Here is a 21,136-nt window from a genome sequence, read left to right on the forward strand (position 1 = left end):
TGGCTTGCAATTACATCAGTCTGTGTTAATATACTGAGCATAAAGGAGTCAGGTAGATATTCTGTGGATCATCCTTGGCGAAATACAAATGCTCTGACTTTTCAGGGACAGTTTTTAGATGACCAAGCTATTGTGTGAAGAGAATTGCTGTCAGGGCCCTAAGTATACTAGCAGGCTCTAACTGCAGTAACCAGCCTGTAACCATCTTTTCCTGTAATTCTAATCTGCAATCTCTTCACTGCAGCCAGGAGTTTAGCTGTTGGAGTTCAAGGTCTGTTTTGGTATGGTGCAGCTGTATGACCGTGGATCATACTTGTATGAAAACAGCTAAATTGTAAGAAAGAGCCATGAGAAGCCTCATCTGGTGCCTCCACTTGTGCACCCTATGCCTGTTGGCTCAGGAGCAGCAGTCCAGGTCAGCCCCTTGCCCACGGTCCTTGCCCATGCTCTTGTAGGTGTGCTGGACCTGGCCTTGTACCTTGCGGAGCCTGACCTTGCCTGGCCTTCCCTGCAGACCTGCTGCATGACTATGGACTCGTCTGGTGATTATGGGGCTGTTGGCTGAACCTGGTCACTGTCACTGGACCTGCTCTGCTCTTCTGGTTTGGGTCCTGTGGGACTGAGCCCCTTGTCTGTGAGGCCTCTGTCCCTGCCTGCCTCGAGTTACAGTTGGCTCCCGGCTCGCTTTCCCCTGTGGAGCAGCCCACTCTTGCCACTACCTTACAATTACTCCAATTACTACTTTAGAATTGCTTTGCTCCACAGAAACTGAAGCCTAAGGAACACCATGGCATCCATAAACTGCAAACCTGAGAAAACCAGAAGATATGCAAAGTTAAAATAGGATATTGAGTCTGGAGAGAATGGTTTGGAGAATGTTTCATGACTAGAGTATAAACTGACTTCTTTGACTCTGTTATTTTCATCTGAAAAAGGAAAATGTGGACAATTGGACACTATTACATTTTGCGGAAAAAGGAATATTTGTAAGTTTATGATGTGACTAGTTAGAAAATCGCTTGCCTGCCCTTTGGGATTTAGCTGATGAAATACAGATATGCAGAACATAGGGCTGCCAGAGAGCAACTTCCAGCATTTCAGCTGACTTTGACACAGGCAGACCTCTTTCTTCTTTACCTAGCTTGGCTGCTATTGTTAGTGCATGAGGGTAATGAAACGGATTTCAGTTGTTATAATATGCAGATGAGCACACAGAGTCCAGATACCAGAAAGGTCAGGTCTGGTCAACTCCACTCCGGTGTCAGACACAACAGCATAACTTCCACAGCATTCTCCAAGCAAACACTTTGTGGTAGATTTGTCCTGAACCGAACACAAAGAAACTGAAATATTTGGTAGTATTTTAAGCTTTGCTAGACAACCACATATTATTAGGATAACATGTAAGCCAAAGAAGAAACTTTATATAGTCCACAAACATAAACCCCACTGACCTTTTAAAACAACTTCTAGTTCGTCTCTTAAAATATCAAAGTTACTATAACGGGAGCTGGTTTCTGGAATGACGTTCCTCTTAAGCCATCCTCCACAGGCATATTGGTAAAAATCATTACAAGGCTCTGCAGTGGTGTCCATGTTCTCAAGGATTCGGGCTGCTGTAATACGAGACAGATGAAGGCATAAAGAATCTTTAGAGAAAATAAATGAATACATTTGCTTGCTCTGAAGACAGAAGTAATAAATATATTTTCTTTAGTTTAGAATAGGCTCAAGCCTACTTGAATGTTCTAGACCAAACAAAGTACTAGTCAGTGAATAATGAATTACTATTCCTTTACTGCCCATAACTTATATACTTTTCTGTTGCCTGTGTTTACTGATGGGTAAACTGACTAATGTTCCTACTCCTTGTGAGTGGTTGCTCCATTTTAAATAAAATGTAAGATGTTTCATTTACTGACTTACACTTCTTTGTATTGAAATGTGGTGAAAAGAGAAATTAAAAGCACGAGACATACCAGAGGTTAAGTATCCACTGTAATGTAACTTAAGTAATTAAGTATGATGTTGGCTCAGCTGAATCCAATCTATTTCGATAAAATAATGACTTTGTTGTACCATTTAAGGTCTTGTCAAGAAAGTTTTCCTATTAATGCTTTCCTGAATCTACATTGATTTTTTAGACCTATTCCACATTTTATTCTAGAACTGATACTGCCTCTTGCTATCCCTATTGACCCTCTTGAAGTGTCTCGTCAAAGACTAACTGGTCACTGACGTGGGGTTCTCTATTGAAATCTGATTCCTCGATGACAGTTTCCCAGCTGCTGTTCATAAACCTTCTGTGCTTTTTCTTTTTTGTATTCCTCTTCCACCTAGACTGCTTTCACCACTAGTATGCTAACACAAAGTCTCTCACAGAAAGGAGAGATGCTAGGAGTCAAGCAAGAGCTAGTGATACCTCTGAATTTCCCAGGATACTGAGTATTCTTCCCATTTTTCAGACATTATTTTTAGTAAATGGTGAGGCTTGTGATTTCAAGTGTTCATTCCTCCCACATGGGTGAGTCAAATATTTATAGTTATTTCTCCTGTACTTTCAATATTTTCCATGTCCGTTATGCTGGTGGAAATGAGAGGTGGATAGACAAGCTATAGTATTTATGTTGACTTGCCTTTCCTGCCCCCTGCCTCGTTTTTCTTGGGATCTTCAGCTGGCTTGAGAGTGTTATATTTTAGGCCAACATCTGATGGTTTTACAATGTTCCAGTGCTTGGAAGATGAAAAAAGCCATGAACACATGCATTTTCAATTTTAGACTGCTTAAGTAGCATAAAAACCACTGTGGAAATAGGTACAATGCCTACCACCTGATTCTTTTCCTTCTGAAGTCAATGGCAGGCTGACTTCAATTTGAAAGGATAAAGGATCATGCCAACAGCCAGAGATTGTGAAATTCACTGGTTTTACTAAGTTTGACACTTGCTTTTTACCCATTCTTGAGAAAGCCAAGCATCCAGTCCTACTGTCCAGTCTATTAGAGCAAGGAATTTCCCCTCTGCCTGTAAACTTGGACAAGAAGCAATGGACACATACAGAAATAAGAAAAAAAAATATCCTTTTGAACTTAAGAAAAAAGTTCTTACTATAAGGGTGGTCAAACACTGGAATGGGTTGCCAGGGAATTTGCGAAGTCTCCATCTGGGAAATAATCAAAACCAGACTGGACAAGATGCTGAGCAACTTCTAGTTGACCCTGCTTTAAGCAGGGTAAGAATCTCAATTACTTTTAATGTTTAATTTTATTGTAGTACTGCTAATTGCCAGTTGTTGCTTTAATAGCTTACAAATAAGCTGACGTAACAACCAGTGACCTGGGGAAGATACAGGAGAAACACAATATGCTTACCTAGGTAAAATTGATATGAGAGAGATCAAAATTCCCTATTCTCATCTGTCTGTGCTGTCTGAACTCAGCTTATTCAAAAAATGCTGAAACGTATAAATTACATGGTATCTTCATGTGCTACACTGCAATGGATTTACATTATCATTCAGTTAGTGATATTTTACCCTGTGTATAACCAATTGGATTTTCATCACATTTTTTCTTCTGGTCATTTATTTGAAGCTCCTCTATTAAATGTACTATAAATTCAGTTAGTATCTTCATTTTATTCTTTTTCAGTAGCTTGTACCTATTGCAAAATTTTGAAATTCATTGAAAAAAACTGTCACAGTATTGATCAGTTCTGGTGTAAGGCATTACCATTTCACTTAATGTCTATTCCTAATTATATTTCTTGAAAGACCACAATTTTCCCAAGTTAATACTTCTTGCTTTCTATCTGTATCTATCTGTCTAACTTTTCCTGTATGTTATCCTACATCGTCTGGAAGAAGCAGCCAAATTAAAAATGAACTGTTACGAAATCCTGATTTGAAGTAATATTAAACTTGTAGATTCATCCCAGTAAGATTATTATTAAACACCAATAATACAGTTTATTTCTCTGGCTTAAGCACTTTACATTGCCTTTTTAAAATATTAATTGATTTTGTTATTAAATTATATAATTCTGACCAACTCTCTGAACTATTTTTGAAGCTCTTTGAGCACTGAAGGCCTGAGCAGATGCCAGCTAACCATTCTGGGCTCCTGATTCACAGTGTTCTGCTTCTGGAGCCAAGAATGAACTCACTCTAGTGACCACCTAATCGAACAAGTCGTCTAGGTGATTATGTCCTTACCAACACTTACCTCCCCTTTTCATAATCGGACTATAGCAATTTCTACCTTAAATGCATTATACCTAGGTGGGACATGGAAATCCTCGCTCAGTTAATAAATAACAATTTTAAATTCAAACTGGTCATTCCCAACTTTGCTTAGAGCTATCCATTCTAAATCATTTACAGACAGATGCAGTGTTTGGAACTGATAGTTCTGTAATGGCTAGCACATCCCAACTTCATGTAGGGGCTCCCTGATCCTAACTGCTTCCTGCATTGTAAGGTTTCATTGCTACAACAGTCTAATAGACCAGGCAGATTTTTAGCTGTTCCTGGTAATTGACCCTTGCTAGACAGAACACATATTAATACTAAAGATCATAATATGGTCAGAAGCAAATATTCCAATTTGACATCATTGCTTTTGCATCTGTTTAGATCTTATTTGAAGTATAGCCCCACAGCTAAAAGTTAATCATAAAGATTACGATTTAATCAGATACGCTGGTTGCCTCCCAGGACTCTTACAGTATGGTGTGTAAATACCAAGTATTAACACCTGGTAAAATACAAAAGCTATCTTTTGCCCGGTTGTAAATTTTATGTGTTCCAGGCTGGAATGTGCATGTAGTAGTAGTTACTCACAAGAGTAGTTCCCCTGTCTGCAGTGGATCAGTTTTCATATCCTATATAGGGACAGCAGAATGTGGATTACAGAAAAGCTCTATGATGTCAAGTATCTAATTTTCCTGTCGCTAGAAAACACTTTCATAGAATACATTTATAGCATTACCCTGGCATTTTACATGTTTTGAGACTGAATTCCCACCATTTCATTTAGACTTATTCTTTCAATGTTTGAACTAGACAGTTTGTAGAATACGGGGCAGATGATAGTGAGTAAATGAGATAAATGTGTGAAAAGAATAAACTTGTATTTAATGAAAAATTAAAAGAGAAATTAGAACCACACTGTACATTTCTATTTTGGGAATGTTTTAGTCTATCTACCTTTTTTTCTCATTGTATATTTCATAGAATCATAGAATTGTTTAGGTTGGAAAAGACCTGTAAGATCATCGAGTCCAGCTGCTAACGTAACACCACCAAGTCCACCACTGAACCATGTCCCTAAGCACCACATCTACAAGTCTTTTAAATACCTCCAGTGATGGTGACTCCACCTCTTCCCCAAGCAGCCTGTTCCAATGCTTGACAACTCTTTTGGTGAAGACATTTTTCCTAATATCCAACCTAAACCTCCCCTGGCGTAACTTGAGGCCATTTCCTCTCATCCTATAGCTTGTTACTTGGGAGAAGAGACCGACCCCCACCTTGCTACAACCTCCCTTCGGGTAGTTGTAGAGAGTGATAAGGTCTCCCCTGAGCCTCCTTTTCTCCAGACTAAACAGTCCCAGTTCCCTCAGCCGCTCCTCACAAGACTTGTTCTCCAGATGGTTCACCAGCTTCGTTGCCCTCCTCTGGACACACTCCAGCACCTCAATGTCCTTCTTGTAGTGAGGGGCCCAAAACTGAACACAGTATTCGAGGTGCGGCCTCACCATGATTATCTCTGTTGAATTGAGCAATTTATATTTTTAAAAAATGCTCCTTCTTCACCATGTTACGTAATTTTGTAAGCCTGCCATTTTTCCCCATCAATGTCCTAATGTTTATTTATTCCCTTAAATATTTGCATGCTGTTAAATCTTTTAACAGAAGCATGAAAGAGTAAAACTATTCATTTAGCCACTTCTTGCTAGATGTTCAGTTTACATTATGCCTTATTTCTCCAAACCTTTTACTGCTTTTCCTTTTTGAGTTCATTCATCGTTACACAGTCTATCTGAACTTTTGTTTAACAGATATGCATAAATATTTAGCTGCAAATGAGCATCTTCAGAGATTAAAAAAATCAAGTTAGACTTAGATAACTAATTTGATCATTTTTTAAACCACAGCATGAGCTTTCATGGTGGCTTTTCATGGTTACTTGGAAGTGTAACTAAAAGACAGTGATAAACACCTGAAATAAACCCTGTAAGATACTTAGACTGTGCTGATGACAATACGCAGTTACTGAGACAATGGACTGCCTTGGGTCTTCACCAATGGATGACTCCAGCAGGACTGAGGTGTCGGGGCAACTACACTAGCTACTTTGGCTACTGTCTAAAATGAGACCTAAAACGAGTAGTCCTATGGAAGTAAGGAAACCAATATAATGACCTTTCTACCCTGTTTCTGGCATGTCTGCAAGTCTAAATGAGGCCTACGAATCAAAACCTTTTGGAAGCCTCGCATGGGGTGCTGTGCACCTCAGATTCCTTAGCAACTGTACTTAAATTACACATACTTCTGCTTGCAAGCACATACATTTTTCTTGCATGTTGACTGTGAAATCCTTTACGACTCCTCACCACCTTTCCTGTGTCTCCTATTGACATACTGGGTCTCTGGCTTCTCCTAGGGCTGTCTTTTCTCTTAACTTCTAGAGGGGCCAGTCATGATGTACAGAATCTACACAGAAGTTATGAGTTCCACTTGACATGAAGATAACACATAGCTCTTAGAATGTTTATGGTGCTTTTCAATGGTAGGTTACCAAGGCTGAACAAAATGCAAGATGTTTGCTAGGGTAAGCTGAGAGGTCACAGTGTGGGTGCTGGGAAATGATCCATGTTCTGAGCTTCCGTTTTAGATTTCTTGCCACCCTCTGTGACTGGGCTACAGCCTTTGTGAACTATGTGGCCAAGTTATTCTACAGGGTTGGAGAAAGCAAACTAGGAATGCCTGCCAGAAAGTAACACCAAGAGAGTGACTTCCGGGGTCCCGTCTTCAGAAAAACACGTATCAAAAGAGACCTGTTATTACAGGGGTATACAGATGTAACAAGGTGATTATACACTCGCAACGTAGGGCTCTCCTCCTGACTTGGAGAAGACTGCTGCAAGGGCATGAAGAACTGTCAACTGTTTGACCACAGAAAATGACATGAAAGGAGAAAGCAGGGCAGAGCTGGCACAGAGCCCCTTTGAAGTATATGTTGGCACAGCCAGCTAAATGCTCCTTTCTTTTGAGAAATGAGGGAGAGAGGCTGCTTCTGAGCCTAGGATCAGTCTGTATTAATGAGGTGGAGGAAGTGTTATAAGGAGAATGGGGACATCTAGAAGTAGATTAGGCAAAAAAAGGAAACCAGCATTAATTGATCTGGAGGAGAAAACAGGAAGGATAAGAGAACTACAGGTGAGGGGAAAGGGAGAGAGCATGGATAACTACCAGTTTACCTGCTACAAGAAGATACGTAGTATGGAATTCAGCATTTCTCTGATGCATTTTAGTAGCCTTCTAGTAGAGTTTAGACCAGGTTGTAAATTAAGAATTTTTATGCAGTTTTTAGTGAAAGATTAAGTTAGCTTGTCAGACTATAGAATTTGGAAATTTTCTGGATGTGAAGATTAATACTGCATCTCCTTAATCTCCTCAACCAGTAGAACGGCATCGTTAATGGCTATCAATGATCAAGACTTTCTTTTTATGTACCTTCTTCAGAGACATGGCTTGTGCTTGAATTCTGACTTGGAGGTGGGTGTGGGGAAGAGCCATCTTCTGATTGACTTAAAGGATTTTCTGAAGCTGAAGATATTCTTTGGAGAGTCTGTTTCTAAGTCCTAAACTAGCCAGACCTTGATGTCTGATGTCTGACTTTGTAAGATCTGACAATATCACATCACAAGATTTTACGTTTGTAGAAGAAATATGCTAAGAAAATTATTTGGGTTAGCAGATCCCATGCCTCAATGAGCCATACTTGTCTGCAGGTAGATGGGAACATTACATGGTGGTAATTTTGTTTAAAAGTATATAAATTAATTTAAGAGTATATATTTTCATTCTTACCTGATTTTATACAGTCTGATGTCTTGCAAACCCCATCTAAAAGAGGATACAATCATATTCTTAATTCTTTACTGAATGTCAATATAATAAAACCTACTGTAAATATTATTTTCATTGACAGTCACTTTAGAATTGCATTTAATTGCAGTGTACAGTAAGATAAAGATGAATGGACACCTCACAGTAAGTGAATATTTATAGGATCAGGCTCTAAAAAATGCCATCATCTTCACCCCGTTAGGGTCATTCAGTGCTAGTTGCTCATCATGTGGAATTTTTGTAGTCATCAGAGGAAAATGTTCTATCAATCAATTAGAGGTGGGCAAAATATTATTTTTATAACAAAGAAGAAATTTAGAGAAAAATAGCACATGGGCTGAAGGCAGTTGCAAAGTCAGTTTGAATTTAGCAATACCCTTCAATGACAAAAAGGTTTTGGAGGAATTAGTTGAAAATTCTGAGACATTCACTCTGAAGTCTTCTAAACAAAATACAAGGTTCAAGAACATGAAAATGTTTCCTTTTGAGACTTTAGAAATATAACATTTTTTATTTTTCATTTCAGAATGGCATTTTTCCATTCCATAATTGAACTAGACTATAATAAAAAGTTTAAACAAAATTATTAAGTACTTTAAAATTAAACAAAGCATTTCATTTCCAATGTAGGGAAACATTCTAGTTTGACCCCAAATGGAAATTTTAGCTTCTCTGTATTATCTTTTCCAAAAATTATCACAGTTTTTACTCCTAAGTGGAATTATTTTCAAATATTTTGGTATGGCTGCTGAATCACAGAATCTCTTAGTATGACTACACTCACTAAGAGTCCTTGCTGCAACAACCTGTAAAAGGAAAAAATAGGATTTTCATATATATACAGGAATATGGAGGAAGCACTGTAGTTTGGTTTTCTTCAGCAGTGTTGTGTTTTGTAGAGTTTTTTGCTTACTGAAGCATTAATTACAAACAGAAGTATTGCTAAGTCAGAACAAGCAGATGTTTTGTGTTTACCACAACTTTTCGTGAACGAATGAATTTATAGAGTCTCTGCTGGAAAAAAAGCAGGTTTGTGTAAGTTTCCAGCAATAATCAGTGTGGAAGCAGCTTTACATTTCAGATAATTGTGTCATACTGTCTAGTGACATACATATGAAATATGGTTATGATATAGCAGCTATTAATCATCTAATTTTATACACTGGGTAAGGTACAATTTTCTATAATCGGGCAAATAATTCTGAGCTGACCTCATTATTTTATTTTCTTAATGTTTTATGTAGTGCAGCTATATACACCATGCAACACAGTCTTTTCTAATACAACATTTTAAGACAGTGCAACTTCAATTTTTTTTTTACTATAGACTAACAACTGGATTCTACTTATTGAAGCATTTTTTGTAATTTCTTGAAATACTTTCATATTCATATGTATTTGTACATTCAAAGACAGTTTAAGTGCACTCACCGTCATATGTTGCATATAGAACTATCATTGTGATCGCTACAATAGCTAGCAGAATCGCTACAACAGCTAGCCCTATTTCCAGGCCACTCCATCGCAGTTTCTTCTTTGGTTTTGGAGTATTCATTTCAGTTATATCCATCTGGCTTTCTGACTTGCCCATAACCCAGCGTCTGAAAAGGAAAAGGGAAAATTCACTGGAGGACTTGCACTGAGCCATAGGTCTTGAAAGTGGCTCCTCAACTGCACAGTAACAAAGATGTTTTCTGGGTGAGTTTTTAAATTATTTTTAACAGTACTAGAATGTCAGTCATAAAATTAAAAATTCTCTCCTTCTCTCACATGCGCACGCACACACATACACAAGTACGTACCATGCGCTACTTGTAACTTACGGAGAACAGAAGAGTAGTCTTCCTTCACATGAAGAGGCCACCAAATAGAAAAGGGGGGCCAATAAACCAAACCCTATTAAAACATACCCATGTGGTTTAATCTTGCATGATGGTACAGGAGTTCACAAGCAAGCAAATCAAGTCTCCCTGCCTGAATAAAAATTAACTTAATCTGCCAATTGCTTATCTAATGCCAAAGGTCAAAATATGCCATTGTGCTTCGCTGTCATTTCTTAAAACATTATGTAAGCAATTCTTGACTACAGCTTTACAGCTGTCTCTAAAAATAGGAAAAAAAAATTCAGGCTCTGCTGGGAGCCTGTCAAATTCACACCGAAGATAGTGAGTCTGCACAGTAATTTTTAAAGAGGTGTGACCAAGTCCTCTCTTTTGAAGTTAGAACACTGTAAACTAGGAGTAACTACAACACATACATGCAAAATTGGTGGGAGTGTGAATGGACCCATGCTCACTCATGGAATGTGTATGCAATAGTAGATTTTAAGATTGTGTTTCTGTCGCTCTTTAGAGTAAGTTGGCCACCTTTTGCAGTGCTGCAATTCTTTGCTCTCTCTTCATCTGCTCCCACTTATTTAGGGCCAGACTTTCCTCTGCTGACACAGATTCAAATTCCTATTCGTACAGCAATGTATTTCTCAGCATTTCACAATGAAAACTCAACAGTTTTTATTCACAGCATTTCCTGGGGATCTTTACATCCACAGATAGAGTACACATCCTCTCCATTCAACAGGGAAGAATATGAGAGTTCCACTAGGATAAATAATGGAAACACCTACATTCGCCAGACCCCTCACAAGAAGGTCAACCAATGGTGCAGGTCAGGGCATTCAAGTTCTCTTGTATTCATTACACCTTTTTTTCCCCACTCTCTGTAAGTTGGTGCAACAGCAGTAAAGGAACCCTTCTCAGTTTCTGCATCCATTCAAGTCTAAGACTTTAACTTAATTATTTTAAACTGTTTTAACTGTATTGCTAGCTGGTATTCATCTTTGTCTCCTCAAGCTGCTCCTCAAATCTCCTTAAAAGTCTTTCAGATACCCAGTCTTTGCTCTTCCTCTGGACCTTCTGTTTCTGCCTGACTGTGTTCCTTAGTTTCCAATAATCTCTTTCCCTCTTTGATGTCCACCTCACCTAGAATGCTAGCTCCTCCACTGCAAAAAGATTTCACTAAAGTGTGTGTGTATGTTTATTAATAAAATAAAGATGTCAAATCACTCGGTATTATGGACCTAAGTAAACAGAGATTTTGTGTTCCACCTGTTTACACAATACCTGTCTCAGTGGATCCTTGGACACTATCACACTAACACTGTTTCTCTAAATGAATGAGAGAACATTTTATTTCAGTGTGTCTCATCTCCCCTTTTGTCACTACCCCCTGGACAAGATGCATGAAGTGACTGGCAGTGCCAGAACCACAGGTCATCTATGGCTCAGGAGGCTGGAATCCTGCAGGGTCTGCCCAGCCTCTGTCTTTCCAAACCCAGCTTTCTTTTTCCTCATGTGCTGCTATTTTTCTCTGAAGAGTAGGTTTTTGGTCAAATCGGCAAGTGGTTTCTGAGACACAGGACTGAAATCCCACAGAACCATGTAAAAGAGCGAGCTACGTAGAGAAATTTGCCCTGCATTAACTGTGAGCTATAAATTCATAGATAATAGAAAAGCAAATTAACAATTATACCCTTCTCACTTCCAGTCATATTAAGCAGCAAAAAGTGTTACTTATATTGACTAAATACTGACCAGTCCCCAGAACCCTCTGAATACTTGGAGCCTAATTTAAGAAACGATGCCTATCTTCTGACTCTGATTGTGTCTCTAGAGCACTGAAAACACAGTTCATTAGAGCAGCAAGAAACACTGTACCTTTCATGTGCAAATATGTTCCTTACAGTCAGCCTAAGTTTTTCCAAGTGAGCTAATCTTTCTGTTCCTGCAGGAGTGTTCCTCGTGTTTAAAGGCATCCCACTGGCTAATTTTTACTTCTGGTTATTTAAAGAACTTATCCCATCTGCATTAACGAACACCAGGTAAAAGCTTCTTTATGTGCTAATTGCAAGCACAGCAAAAGTAAAGGAATAATTTAAGCAGATATAAGCCTAGTTACTATGGTTTTCTTACATTTCTCTTCGTGCTTCTGTGATCCCCTCTACTCTGCCTACTAAAGCTATCGAACAGACAGCTGAAATTATTTTGACTGATCCTGGCCTAGGTGGCACAGGGAGTTAATGCATTAGCTTTTCTTTTTGGGATGTATATGTTAAAAATCGACTTGTGGCTTACTTGGTTCTCAGTGTAGTCTCTACAGAAAATGTAGCACGTCACAAGAATGTTTTTTTTTTTTTTTAATAACTTGTGTAGCATGTCCGGTGCAGATGAGCTACCCCCCGCCACGGCAGAAGCAAGACACAACGGGTAAGGACGACTGAGAAGTGCCACGGTCAGCCCCATCCCTGGGATAGCACCTCTCCCCGCCCCGCACCGACTGCACGGAGGGGACGGCGCCAAGCCCGGCCCGGCGTTCGGCGGCACAGGTTTGCTGCCCCTCAGGAACGACCCCGCGCGCGGGCTCTCGCTCCGCTGGGTGGCGCCGCGGGCCGAGGCCGCCCTGAGCGGGGAGGGGCCGCCGCGGGCTGCAGCCGGCCGGCCGCGCGCGGAGGGCGCTGGGCTCCCGCCGCAGCGGCAGGGCGCCGGGCGGTTCAGCCCTGCCGTGCCGGTACGGGCTGCCGAGGCGTCCCGCGGGCTCGGGGCGCTGCTCGAGGAGGAGCGACCCACGGCCCTGCCCGGCCCGCAGCCCGCCCCGACGGCACGCCGCCCCGACACCAACTTGCAGGTGCCCGCACACGCACACTGGGGCGGCTCCTCACTTAGGGACGGCCAGAAATTCCCGCCGGACGGCCGGTGCAGGGAAGCCGCGCGGGGGTCCGTCCGTCCGTCCCGCCGCCGTGCCCGCCCCGCTCCCGCCGGCCCCTGTCCACGTACTCACCGGCTGGCGCTCGGAGGGGTCCGGCCCCGGGGCCGCCCCATACATCCCCGACCAGCGCCGGGCGGAGGCGGCGCGGGGCGCCCCGAGCTGGCGGGGCAGCGCCCGCGGGTCCCAGGGGAAGGCGGCGCGCAGGCTAGGCTGGCGGGGCGCCGGGCGGCCGCCGGCGGGGCTCAGCGCCCGGCCCGCCCGCGGGCAGCGGCAGAGGCGCGGGGCGCCGGCATCGCCGGGACATCAAAGCCGGGGCGCTCCCTGCTCCCCGCGCCGGCTGCTCGCCGCTGCCGCCGCAGAGCAAAGCTGCTGGCAATCAAAGGAGCCCTTGTCTGCGGGCTGCCGGACGAGCAGTTCTCCGGGTGACCTGAAGGCTTCTTCCTCTTTGCGATCATAAAAATGTGATGGGGCAGGAAACAAACAAACAAGCCCCCCCGCCCCGACAGCGACAAACCACGCTCTTCACCTCGCAAAGCTTCCCCGAGCGCTTAGGTGGAGGAGAGGGAAGGAGCTGCCGCCTGGAGCCGGGCGGTGCAGATGAGCCTTACGTCCGAGGGAGCTGCCCCATTCCCGAGTCGGGACGGGAGGCTTGGGAGGCCACCTCTGCATGCCACGCTGCCGCGGAGGAGGGTGGAAAGCACCGAGGCCGTACGCAAAGTGACAGCGGAGCGGGAGTGCGAGAGCAGCCTGCACCTTCCTTCTTCCTCCGGCTTTTCATTTCTTTCCAGTCAGTTCAAGAGAAGGAAAGAGATGATGCACAGGGAAGGTTAGCAGCTGCATGTCTGCAACGCTCGGTGCCTGTTTCCATGCAGACTCATTGTCTTTGTCAAATTAATGCAGTCACATACCCTCTGCAAGATCTTATATCTTCATTGACTGAGCGATTTCTTCTCAGGAGGGAGACAGCTGTGACTTCTCGCACGGAGAGGCAGCTCTGAGCTCTGTCATAAGATTTCCCAGCCAACCAAATATAAAAGATACTTGTTTCATTCTTGTTAAGTTTCATTCTTATTAAGTTTCATTTTTACTAATAAATTGGCAAACATCAGAGGAAGCAGTATGAGTTGCTGTCATTCCTCTCGCTCAAAGCAGCTATCATGCTCACTTCTGCTGCCTTTCTAAAAGCACTTTTATTACCTCTGAGGCAGAAATGGCAGCTGAAGTTTCTGAAATCTTTTATTACCAGCCACACACACTAAAATGTCTGCTGCTTGAGAGGGGCAACCTTCCTCCTCTCTAAGAAAGGTGGAAAACTGAATACTGACTTCGTTATGGAACTGCACAGCAAATGATCCACAGAGCACATGCAATGAAGAGGGGAGGCTGATAAGGCATTAACTGAGCATTAGCTGTAAAAATGAAGCACTTTACCAAAATGAACATCTAAAGAAGGAACAAGAACAAATAAGGTTTTATTCACCGAAAAGGCAATAGAAGTACTAAAAATAGGCAAGAAGAACATTTCAAAAAGTCTAGAGAGAAAAGTGCTGCCTTTTCTTACAGGCAGGAGTGGGGAAAATGCTGATTATATCCTTTCCAGAATCAGTGTTCAAATTAATATAAATATCTCACTTTCAACCTTGCCTGCATTAATTCTTGCACAGTTCCATTCCGGTCACTAGAACAAGCTATCCGCTCCTGCAGGTCAGTCCTGACATTACCTGGTGCCTTAAAGACACCCTGACACAAACAATAGAAAATCTCACCAAGCAAGGTAAGAATAGAGGAGTCATTAAAAATACATGTGATTTTGTAACTAGATGTCTATTGTACAGCCTTAACTACAACAAAGCTTGAAAAGTAGAGGATGATGTGTGTGAACAGACTGAACTGAAATGGCAAAAAAGGACTCGTTTCAGAAATTTTAGGTGATCCAAAAAAGTGCAACTGCCTAATTCAGCACAAAGAGAGAGAAAAGGGAGAAACTCACCTGGAAATCTGTAAATAGTCCGAAGAGGACTAACATGCCTGACAGGCAGTGTGAGAGTTTCCACTCTTGTAGACTCTTGCGTTTGGAAAGAGGGATTAGACATTTGTACATAGGCAGGGTGTAAGAGGTGTGATCTGTGAGTCAAATGCTGAGATTCCTGTTTGGGCCTTGCTTAGGGAGTACTCCCATCAAGTCAATAGTGTAATATCCCGTTTAAGAATAAGCAAAGACCTGTTACCGATGCTCCTGTGGACAATCAGAGAAGCAAGATTTGTAGGTAGGAGCCAATGCATTGTATTAGGCCTATGGTATAGCCGAACCACTCTTTGCCACTGCCGCAGGACGGCTCTCCTGCTGCCCGCTGCTCACAGCTCTCCGCCAGCACGGGCTGCTCCCTCAGCCCATGGGAAGGGTGTGACGGCGCACACTGTTGTCCTCCTGCCACCCACCCCAGCGCACCTCAGCTGAACAAGGGGTTTCAGTAGGCGCTATACACATGAAGTCCCTTCTTCCACTGACATTCAAGCTCCGCATATGAACGACTGCTACAATTTCCTAGCTGAGACCGGTAGTGTATTTGGTAATTTTCATGCCCTATAATTTTAGGGATAATAAGAGACCTATAGCTTCATTCTATTAATGGAAATGCCCTACACATTGCTAAGGTGTACACCCAATGCCAAGATGAACCAAAAAGCAGATTACAGCTTGTATTGATTCCTATCAAATGCTACGTATTTGCTTTCCTCTTACTCAACTTCATCTTTCTAGTACTGTAATTTCACAAAGCTGAGATGAGAAAAAAAAAGCAAACCAACAACAGAAAGTTCATGCAGAACTGAAAAAATAATGAAACCCTCACATTTAGAGATTAGAATAAATAGTTTGTCCTTATAACCTTCCTGAATTGTCTTACGCTCAAGTAATCTTACTCCTTTCAGTGAGAAAGACAGCAGGATTAAGTTTGCAGGTTCATCCTTTAGAAGTAGGTTTAATGGGATCTGGCACTACTGCTGACAATTCTCTGGACTTCTGATGGGACAACCATCAGGTTGAAACAAACGCATGGTAAATTTATAGAACCAAATAAAACTCAGCATACGATTTAGAGAGTCAGATAATGAAAAAAAGAGTTACTGGAAGAGCACACTGTCATTACATCAGTGTCCTTGAAAAATAAAGATTTCTGCTTAATACTAATTTGAGAGGAGATAGTACTCTCTCTTAAAAATCAGGGGCTAGGGAAGTGTGCTTCTCCAAGAACTATGTCCCCAGGTAGTTCAGAACAACATACAAAAATGGGTGCACTGTCCAGCCTTCAGAAAAACAAACTGCGTCACAATAGCTCAACTTGGATTCTTCATTAAGTGAAGAAAAGCCAATAACCCATTCAATATTGTTTTCTCCAGTTGGTCCAAACTGACAACAGTAAGACCTTATTCTCAATATGACCTCTGGATGACATTTAGGAAATTAGGACTTATTTAGAGTACTATGAAACAACGCTGATGATACTTGTATTTCCTTGTGGGAAAGCTCACTTTTCCAAAGTACCGAAGTCAACATTCAAGAAACAAACAGCTGCCAACATTAATGCTGCCTATGTGATTTTGACCACCCATCTTAATCCTGCTGATCTCTTCTCCCTGTCAAGTCCTATGTCATAGGCAGAAGAAAATGGAAAATCTCCTGCCTTCCCTCCTTGGCCCCGTGCATGTTCAATGCAGTGAACTGAGGACTCTGTGACACAGTGGACTGTGAGAGAATTTAGATGCTAAAGTCTTATACACTGAGTGTTTACTTACTTGGTTTTTTTTCTCAGTAGGTTTATAATGAATACAAGTCTGGGTAATTTCTCATTCAGGAAATTAAACAGCCTAGGTCTCAAAAGTATTTGCTTCAGTGTCTAAATTATTCAGGGCTAATTGTATTGTATTACAAAGCTTTGTCTTTGTTAGTCGACAGGCTTCGTAGTGTAACTGATTCGCAGGTGTTTGCAAGCCTGATAAAATGCTTGGCTGAAAAGCTGCTTTTGGGGGGGGGGGGGGGGGGGGGGAGCTGTTTTTGAGCTTGCCTAAAAGCCACACACAATGCTTCAGTTAATGCACGCTAACTGGCTTTTTGCAGTCTTGAATTTCTCCGCAGCCATACTGGCAATCATAGTTGTAAGCATTACTGGGAAAATAGTGGGTGGGTTTTGTGGAAGAAACGGGTAAAAATTGCAGTGCGGTAAAACTGCAGGAGACATATGCAGACAGCATAAAAGCTGGTAATAATGTAAACAGAAGCAAAAAGAAAGACACAGAATTTGGATGAATTAACTACAAGGTTTCTGCACAATGCAAATATGACTATGCAAAGCTTAGTCACACTTTTCCGGTTAACTTGAAAACCACAGCGTTACAAAAAAATGAGCACAAGCACAGAGAGGCCTTTACTCTAGCAACAACTGGAGCAGAAACTACTAGAGACATGCAAAACGTAAGGAGCCAACACCCCACCACGTTTCCAAGTAGCTGTTTGCAGCTGGGCTCCAAAGCACGGCTGCCCGGCAGGTGAAGCTCCTGCCACCTTACCCCTGCCCCGGGCAGTGGCTGTGCTCCCCACGGCCTCGCCTCAGGTGGCCTTCAGCCCGCACTCACCCGCTTGCATGCCACCGCAAGGAGCGGTTCTCGCACTGGAGCTAGCAGCTCAGCCTCGTAGGTGGGGAGCCGTGTAATTCTGTTTAGGATTGCACAGGCCCAGCTGAGTGCAAGTTGCGTATTCAGTCAGGATGCGCGGACTGTGGCTCCGCAGCTGTGAGGAGAGGGCACCGCCCGCCTCAGCCCGCGACGCGCCTGGAACCTTCTGGAAGGCGCGGGCTGGGGCCGCCAGGGGGCGCCCGTGAGGTGGCGGGGGGCGTGCGGCGGCGGCTGAGGCGGGCGCTGAGGCGGTGGCTGAGGCGGGTTTTGCGCGGCCGGGGAGGGGGCCGGGCCCCCGCAGCGGACACGGTAATTGTTGTGCCCGTTGTGAATTCTACCCCTTCGGAGGAATGCCCCTGTTCCGGTGTGACTGGGCGCGCCGGTGAGGGGCCGGGAGCCTGCGGCTCATCCCTCAGGAGAACCGTGGCTCGGCGGGAGCTCGGCCCGGGCAGACAGAGCCCTGCGCCGCCTCAGGGACCCCTTCGTGTGAGCTCCTGTAGGGCTGCGGCGGGTGGTGCCTCAGTAGTCATCGTTAGTAGTCATCGCTGCATTGCTGCTGTTAGCAAGACCGTCATCCATACTTGCCCATTTGTGCTTTTTTCTGACAACATAGTTTGCATTTAAATGTATGTATTTCTCTTTTGGGAGAAGTTAGCTGCTTATATGGTCTCAAAAGCCTAAACTTTGCTTGTGTTTTCTTAGCATCATCATCATCTTTATTATTCTTAGGCCTTCGGGCTAGTAATTTCCTATTTGCCGTCATTGCAGAGCTTGACATTGCCAAAGAGCCTTGTGGCTGGGAAGTAGAGCAATATGCCAGGAAAGGGGCCTGTGCGGTGGCGGTCAGATGATAGTGTGGGATGTGTTTTGGGGTTGCTCTTTTACAGGAAATGCCTGAGTCAGTAGCAGTTACAGACCAAAGAGTGAACCATGGGCAGGGAGATACATGGGGACCACAAGTGCAGAGAATATTTTCAATTAGGAACTTGTAAAGCGTGTGCTTGCTCTGTATTTCTCCTGGCTAAATGATAGCGGCTACATTCTACTAAATAATGAGGTTAAGGCTAATAATACATTGGACTTTGGTACTGTTTGAAGCTGAACCGTAATGCCTGGTGTGTCTGTACAAGATAATTAAAGTTACCAAGAAATAAAGGAGCACAGGTTTTTGGATCCATTTGATAGCTTACAGATGACTCGGCTGTCTAGGAATTGTTATTTGATCAGCTTTATTCAGCCCTGTAGAGGACTTCAGACTGGAAGCCATGGAGTGAGCTTATGAAAGGGCCTATCCTGTTGGTGTCAGAGAGTACATCAATTTGAGCAGATTTGTGGAAATTATTACTATTATTATTAATACAAAAGAGAGGGCTGTTTTGGATTCCTCCAAGGTTCAAAATGAGTGTGTTGCATAGTCCCCAGAGACACCAGTGTTGGTATGAACACTCTTGCAAGGAGTAAAACTGGATCTGTGTCCTCAGAGTGCTTGTCCTGCCTCTCTTTTATGTTTCTGACTTCTGCATCATGTGAGCAAGGGTAGAATAGGTATCATGTGGTAATGCAATAACCAGTCATTGCAAATGTCAGTTCTCAGTGTTAATAGTTCAGAAATTTAAGATAAAAGCTAGGTGTTTTTTGGAGGTGATGGTAGCAGCAGGCTTTGGCTACTATAAATTTACAACATGCAACATCATTCAGCTTTTTACTTAAAAAAATCAAAAGTCTTACTGCATTCTATTATTTAGTGAAGTGCACAATATAGTTTACAAAAATGGCATCTAGTAAGGATATTAATTGGTGGTTTAATTGATGTCAGGAACAATGTAGTAGTGATATAAATGAAAACAAAAAAACCCAAAATATGGAGTGGACTAGCAGCAGTAACTCAAAAGCCTGCCCCTCGTCCAGGTGTTATGATCACAGCATATTCTGAGAGTATCAGAGTAGCCCAGAGTTCTGCAGCAAATGTGCTTGTGGCATCCTTTAAATACTGGTATTTTAAAGAAAGTAGAGAATATGGCAGAATATGTCAATTGGAATATGGCAGCTGGAGGAGAGGGGGCTGGTTATCAGCTGAAAGGATAGGTAAACCATTACAAAGTGAAAAATGTTCTGAAGCTACTCCTGGCTGTGTCAGCCCTGAGGGTAACAGAATTGCAGTCTTACTCTGTCTTGTCTTGTCTTTTCTTTGTAAGACAATGAGATTAACATCACCCATTTTCTCAACAATAGAATAACATTTCCTTTCTTTTCATCATCGAGTATCAGAATATTTAGTCTTTTTGTGGTTTGCTGTACAGGTGCATTGAATGGTTCGGTGGAGAAGTTCAGTGGAGTGTCTAAATTATCTACAGAACTAAGGATGGTGAAAGCATCCTAGAGGACCTTTTCCTAAAGAGTAGCAATATTTGGAGTTAAGCAAATATAGACCAAAAGCAATGCTTCATGAATAAAAGTAATTTATTTCTCCAGTTGCTGAGAGAATAGTTCTGAGGTTTTTCATTTTTTCTTTGTTTAGGATTGACAAAATGCATATTAATCCGTAAGAACTTTTCTAGAACTAGTGAAAGAAGAAACCTGTCTGTTTAGTGGAAAAAATTCGAGCAGAAAAAATGAAAAAGGAGCAGCTTTCCATTGTTTGCTTGCAAGCTGCCTTTTCACAGTGTCTAAGAGAGGCATCTTGAAGCACAAAATAAGTTATAAGTCAAATCCAAAGGAGATTAACAAAGAGAGAATGTTTTGTACTAACCTATCTGCTGTTTTTCACAAATTTCATGCCATAACATCTTTATTGCAAAGGAATGGCTGTGAAGGACTAATTCTTTTTGTTTGGTTGGTTGGGTTTCCTTTAATTATGTATACACAGTATTTTTATTTGTATGCTGCTGTCGATGCACACATGCCTTTTCTTATACGAACTTTGAACCGAGGCTCATTTGTAAGGTGGAAGTGTAGATTAAAAGTCATGCTGTGTTGAGCTTCCGTGGAAAAAAGAGGGTCTCTGAGATGATCCATTCCACTAAAGAGCACCCAGAGGCTTTGTTAACAGAGAGGAAGCAGGAATGGGATGGAGAAAGAGGTGACAAAAGTCAAGCAGCTATGTACTACCACCTGATTTGTCAAATGCCTTGCCACCTAGCCCCAGATCTGGAGCGCCCCCAGATGGCACAGGCAACTTGCTCTAGGAAAAATATGCCTCGCTTTCCCTGGATAGTGAGACAGGCTTCAGCCATGGTGCTAGGAAGGTGGCATGACTTGCATGGAAGTTCTGGAAGTATTGCTGTCCATCCAAAGTCCTCTCTTCAAGCCCTGATACCATTTCACAAAGGTATGTGCCTGCCGAAATGTCCCTGTTGTGATAACTGTGGTCACAAAATAACTTACCCGAGTACTGGCTTGGCACTGGCTGAAACTGTTCTGTTTCAGAACCAAGGTATAAAGCTGTAGCTAAATGCGCTGATGAGTGAAGAAAACTTACTCATGGTACTTGAGAAAGGTGGACTAATTTTTTTCATAGTAACAGAACAGATTCTGAGCGTGGTCTGAAGTTACTGGGCAATAATTAGCCTTG

The 21,136-nt window shown here is 42.5% G+C and overlaps 1 protein-coding gene across 1 annotated transcript in view; it reads right to left on the reverse strand.

The window, feature by feature from the left end:
- The window catches only part of MME (membrane metalloendopeptidase), a 45,587-nt gene extending 35,860 nt beyond the window's left edge, over positions 1-9,727 (reverse strand). Inside the window, exons 1-3 of the mRNA XM_075157673.1 lie at positions 9,565-9,727; positions 8,095-8,130; positions 1,455-1,616 (exon numbers count right to left, since the gene is read on the reverse strand). Coding sequence (XP_075013774.1) covers positions 1,455-1,616; positions 8,095-8,130; positions 9,565-9,724 — 358 coding nt within the window. The 5' untranslated portion in view covers positions 9,725-9,727. The remainder of the gene's footprint in view (positions 1-1,454; positions 1,617-8,094; positions 8,131-9,564) is intronic.
- Positions 9,728-21,136: the final 11,409 nt, after the last annotated feature.

This window comes from Calonectris borealis, chromosome 9 (genome assembly GCF_964195595.1).
Source record: "Calonectris borealis chromosome 9, bCalBor7.hap1.2, whole genome shotgun sequence".
NCBI lineage: Eukaryota > Metazoa > Chordata > Aves > Procellariiformes > Procellariidae > Calonectris > Calonectris borealis.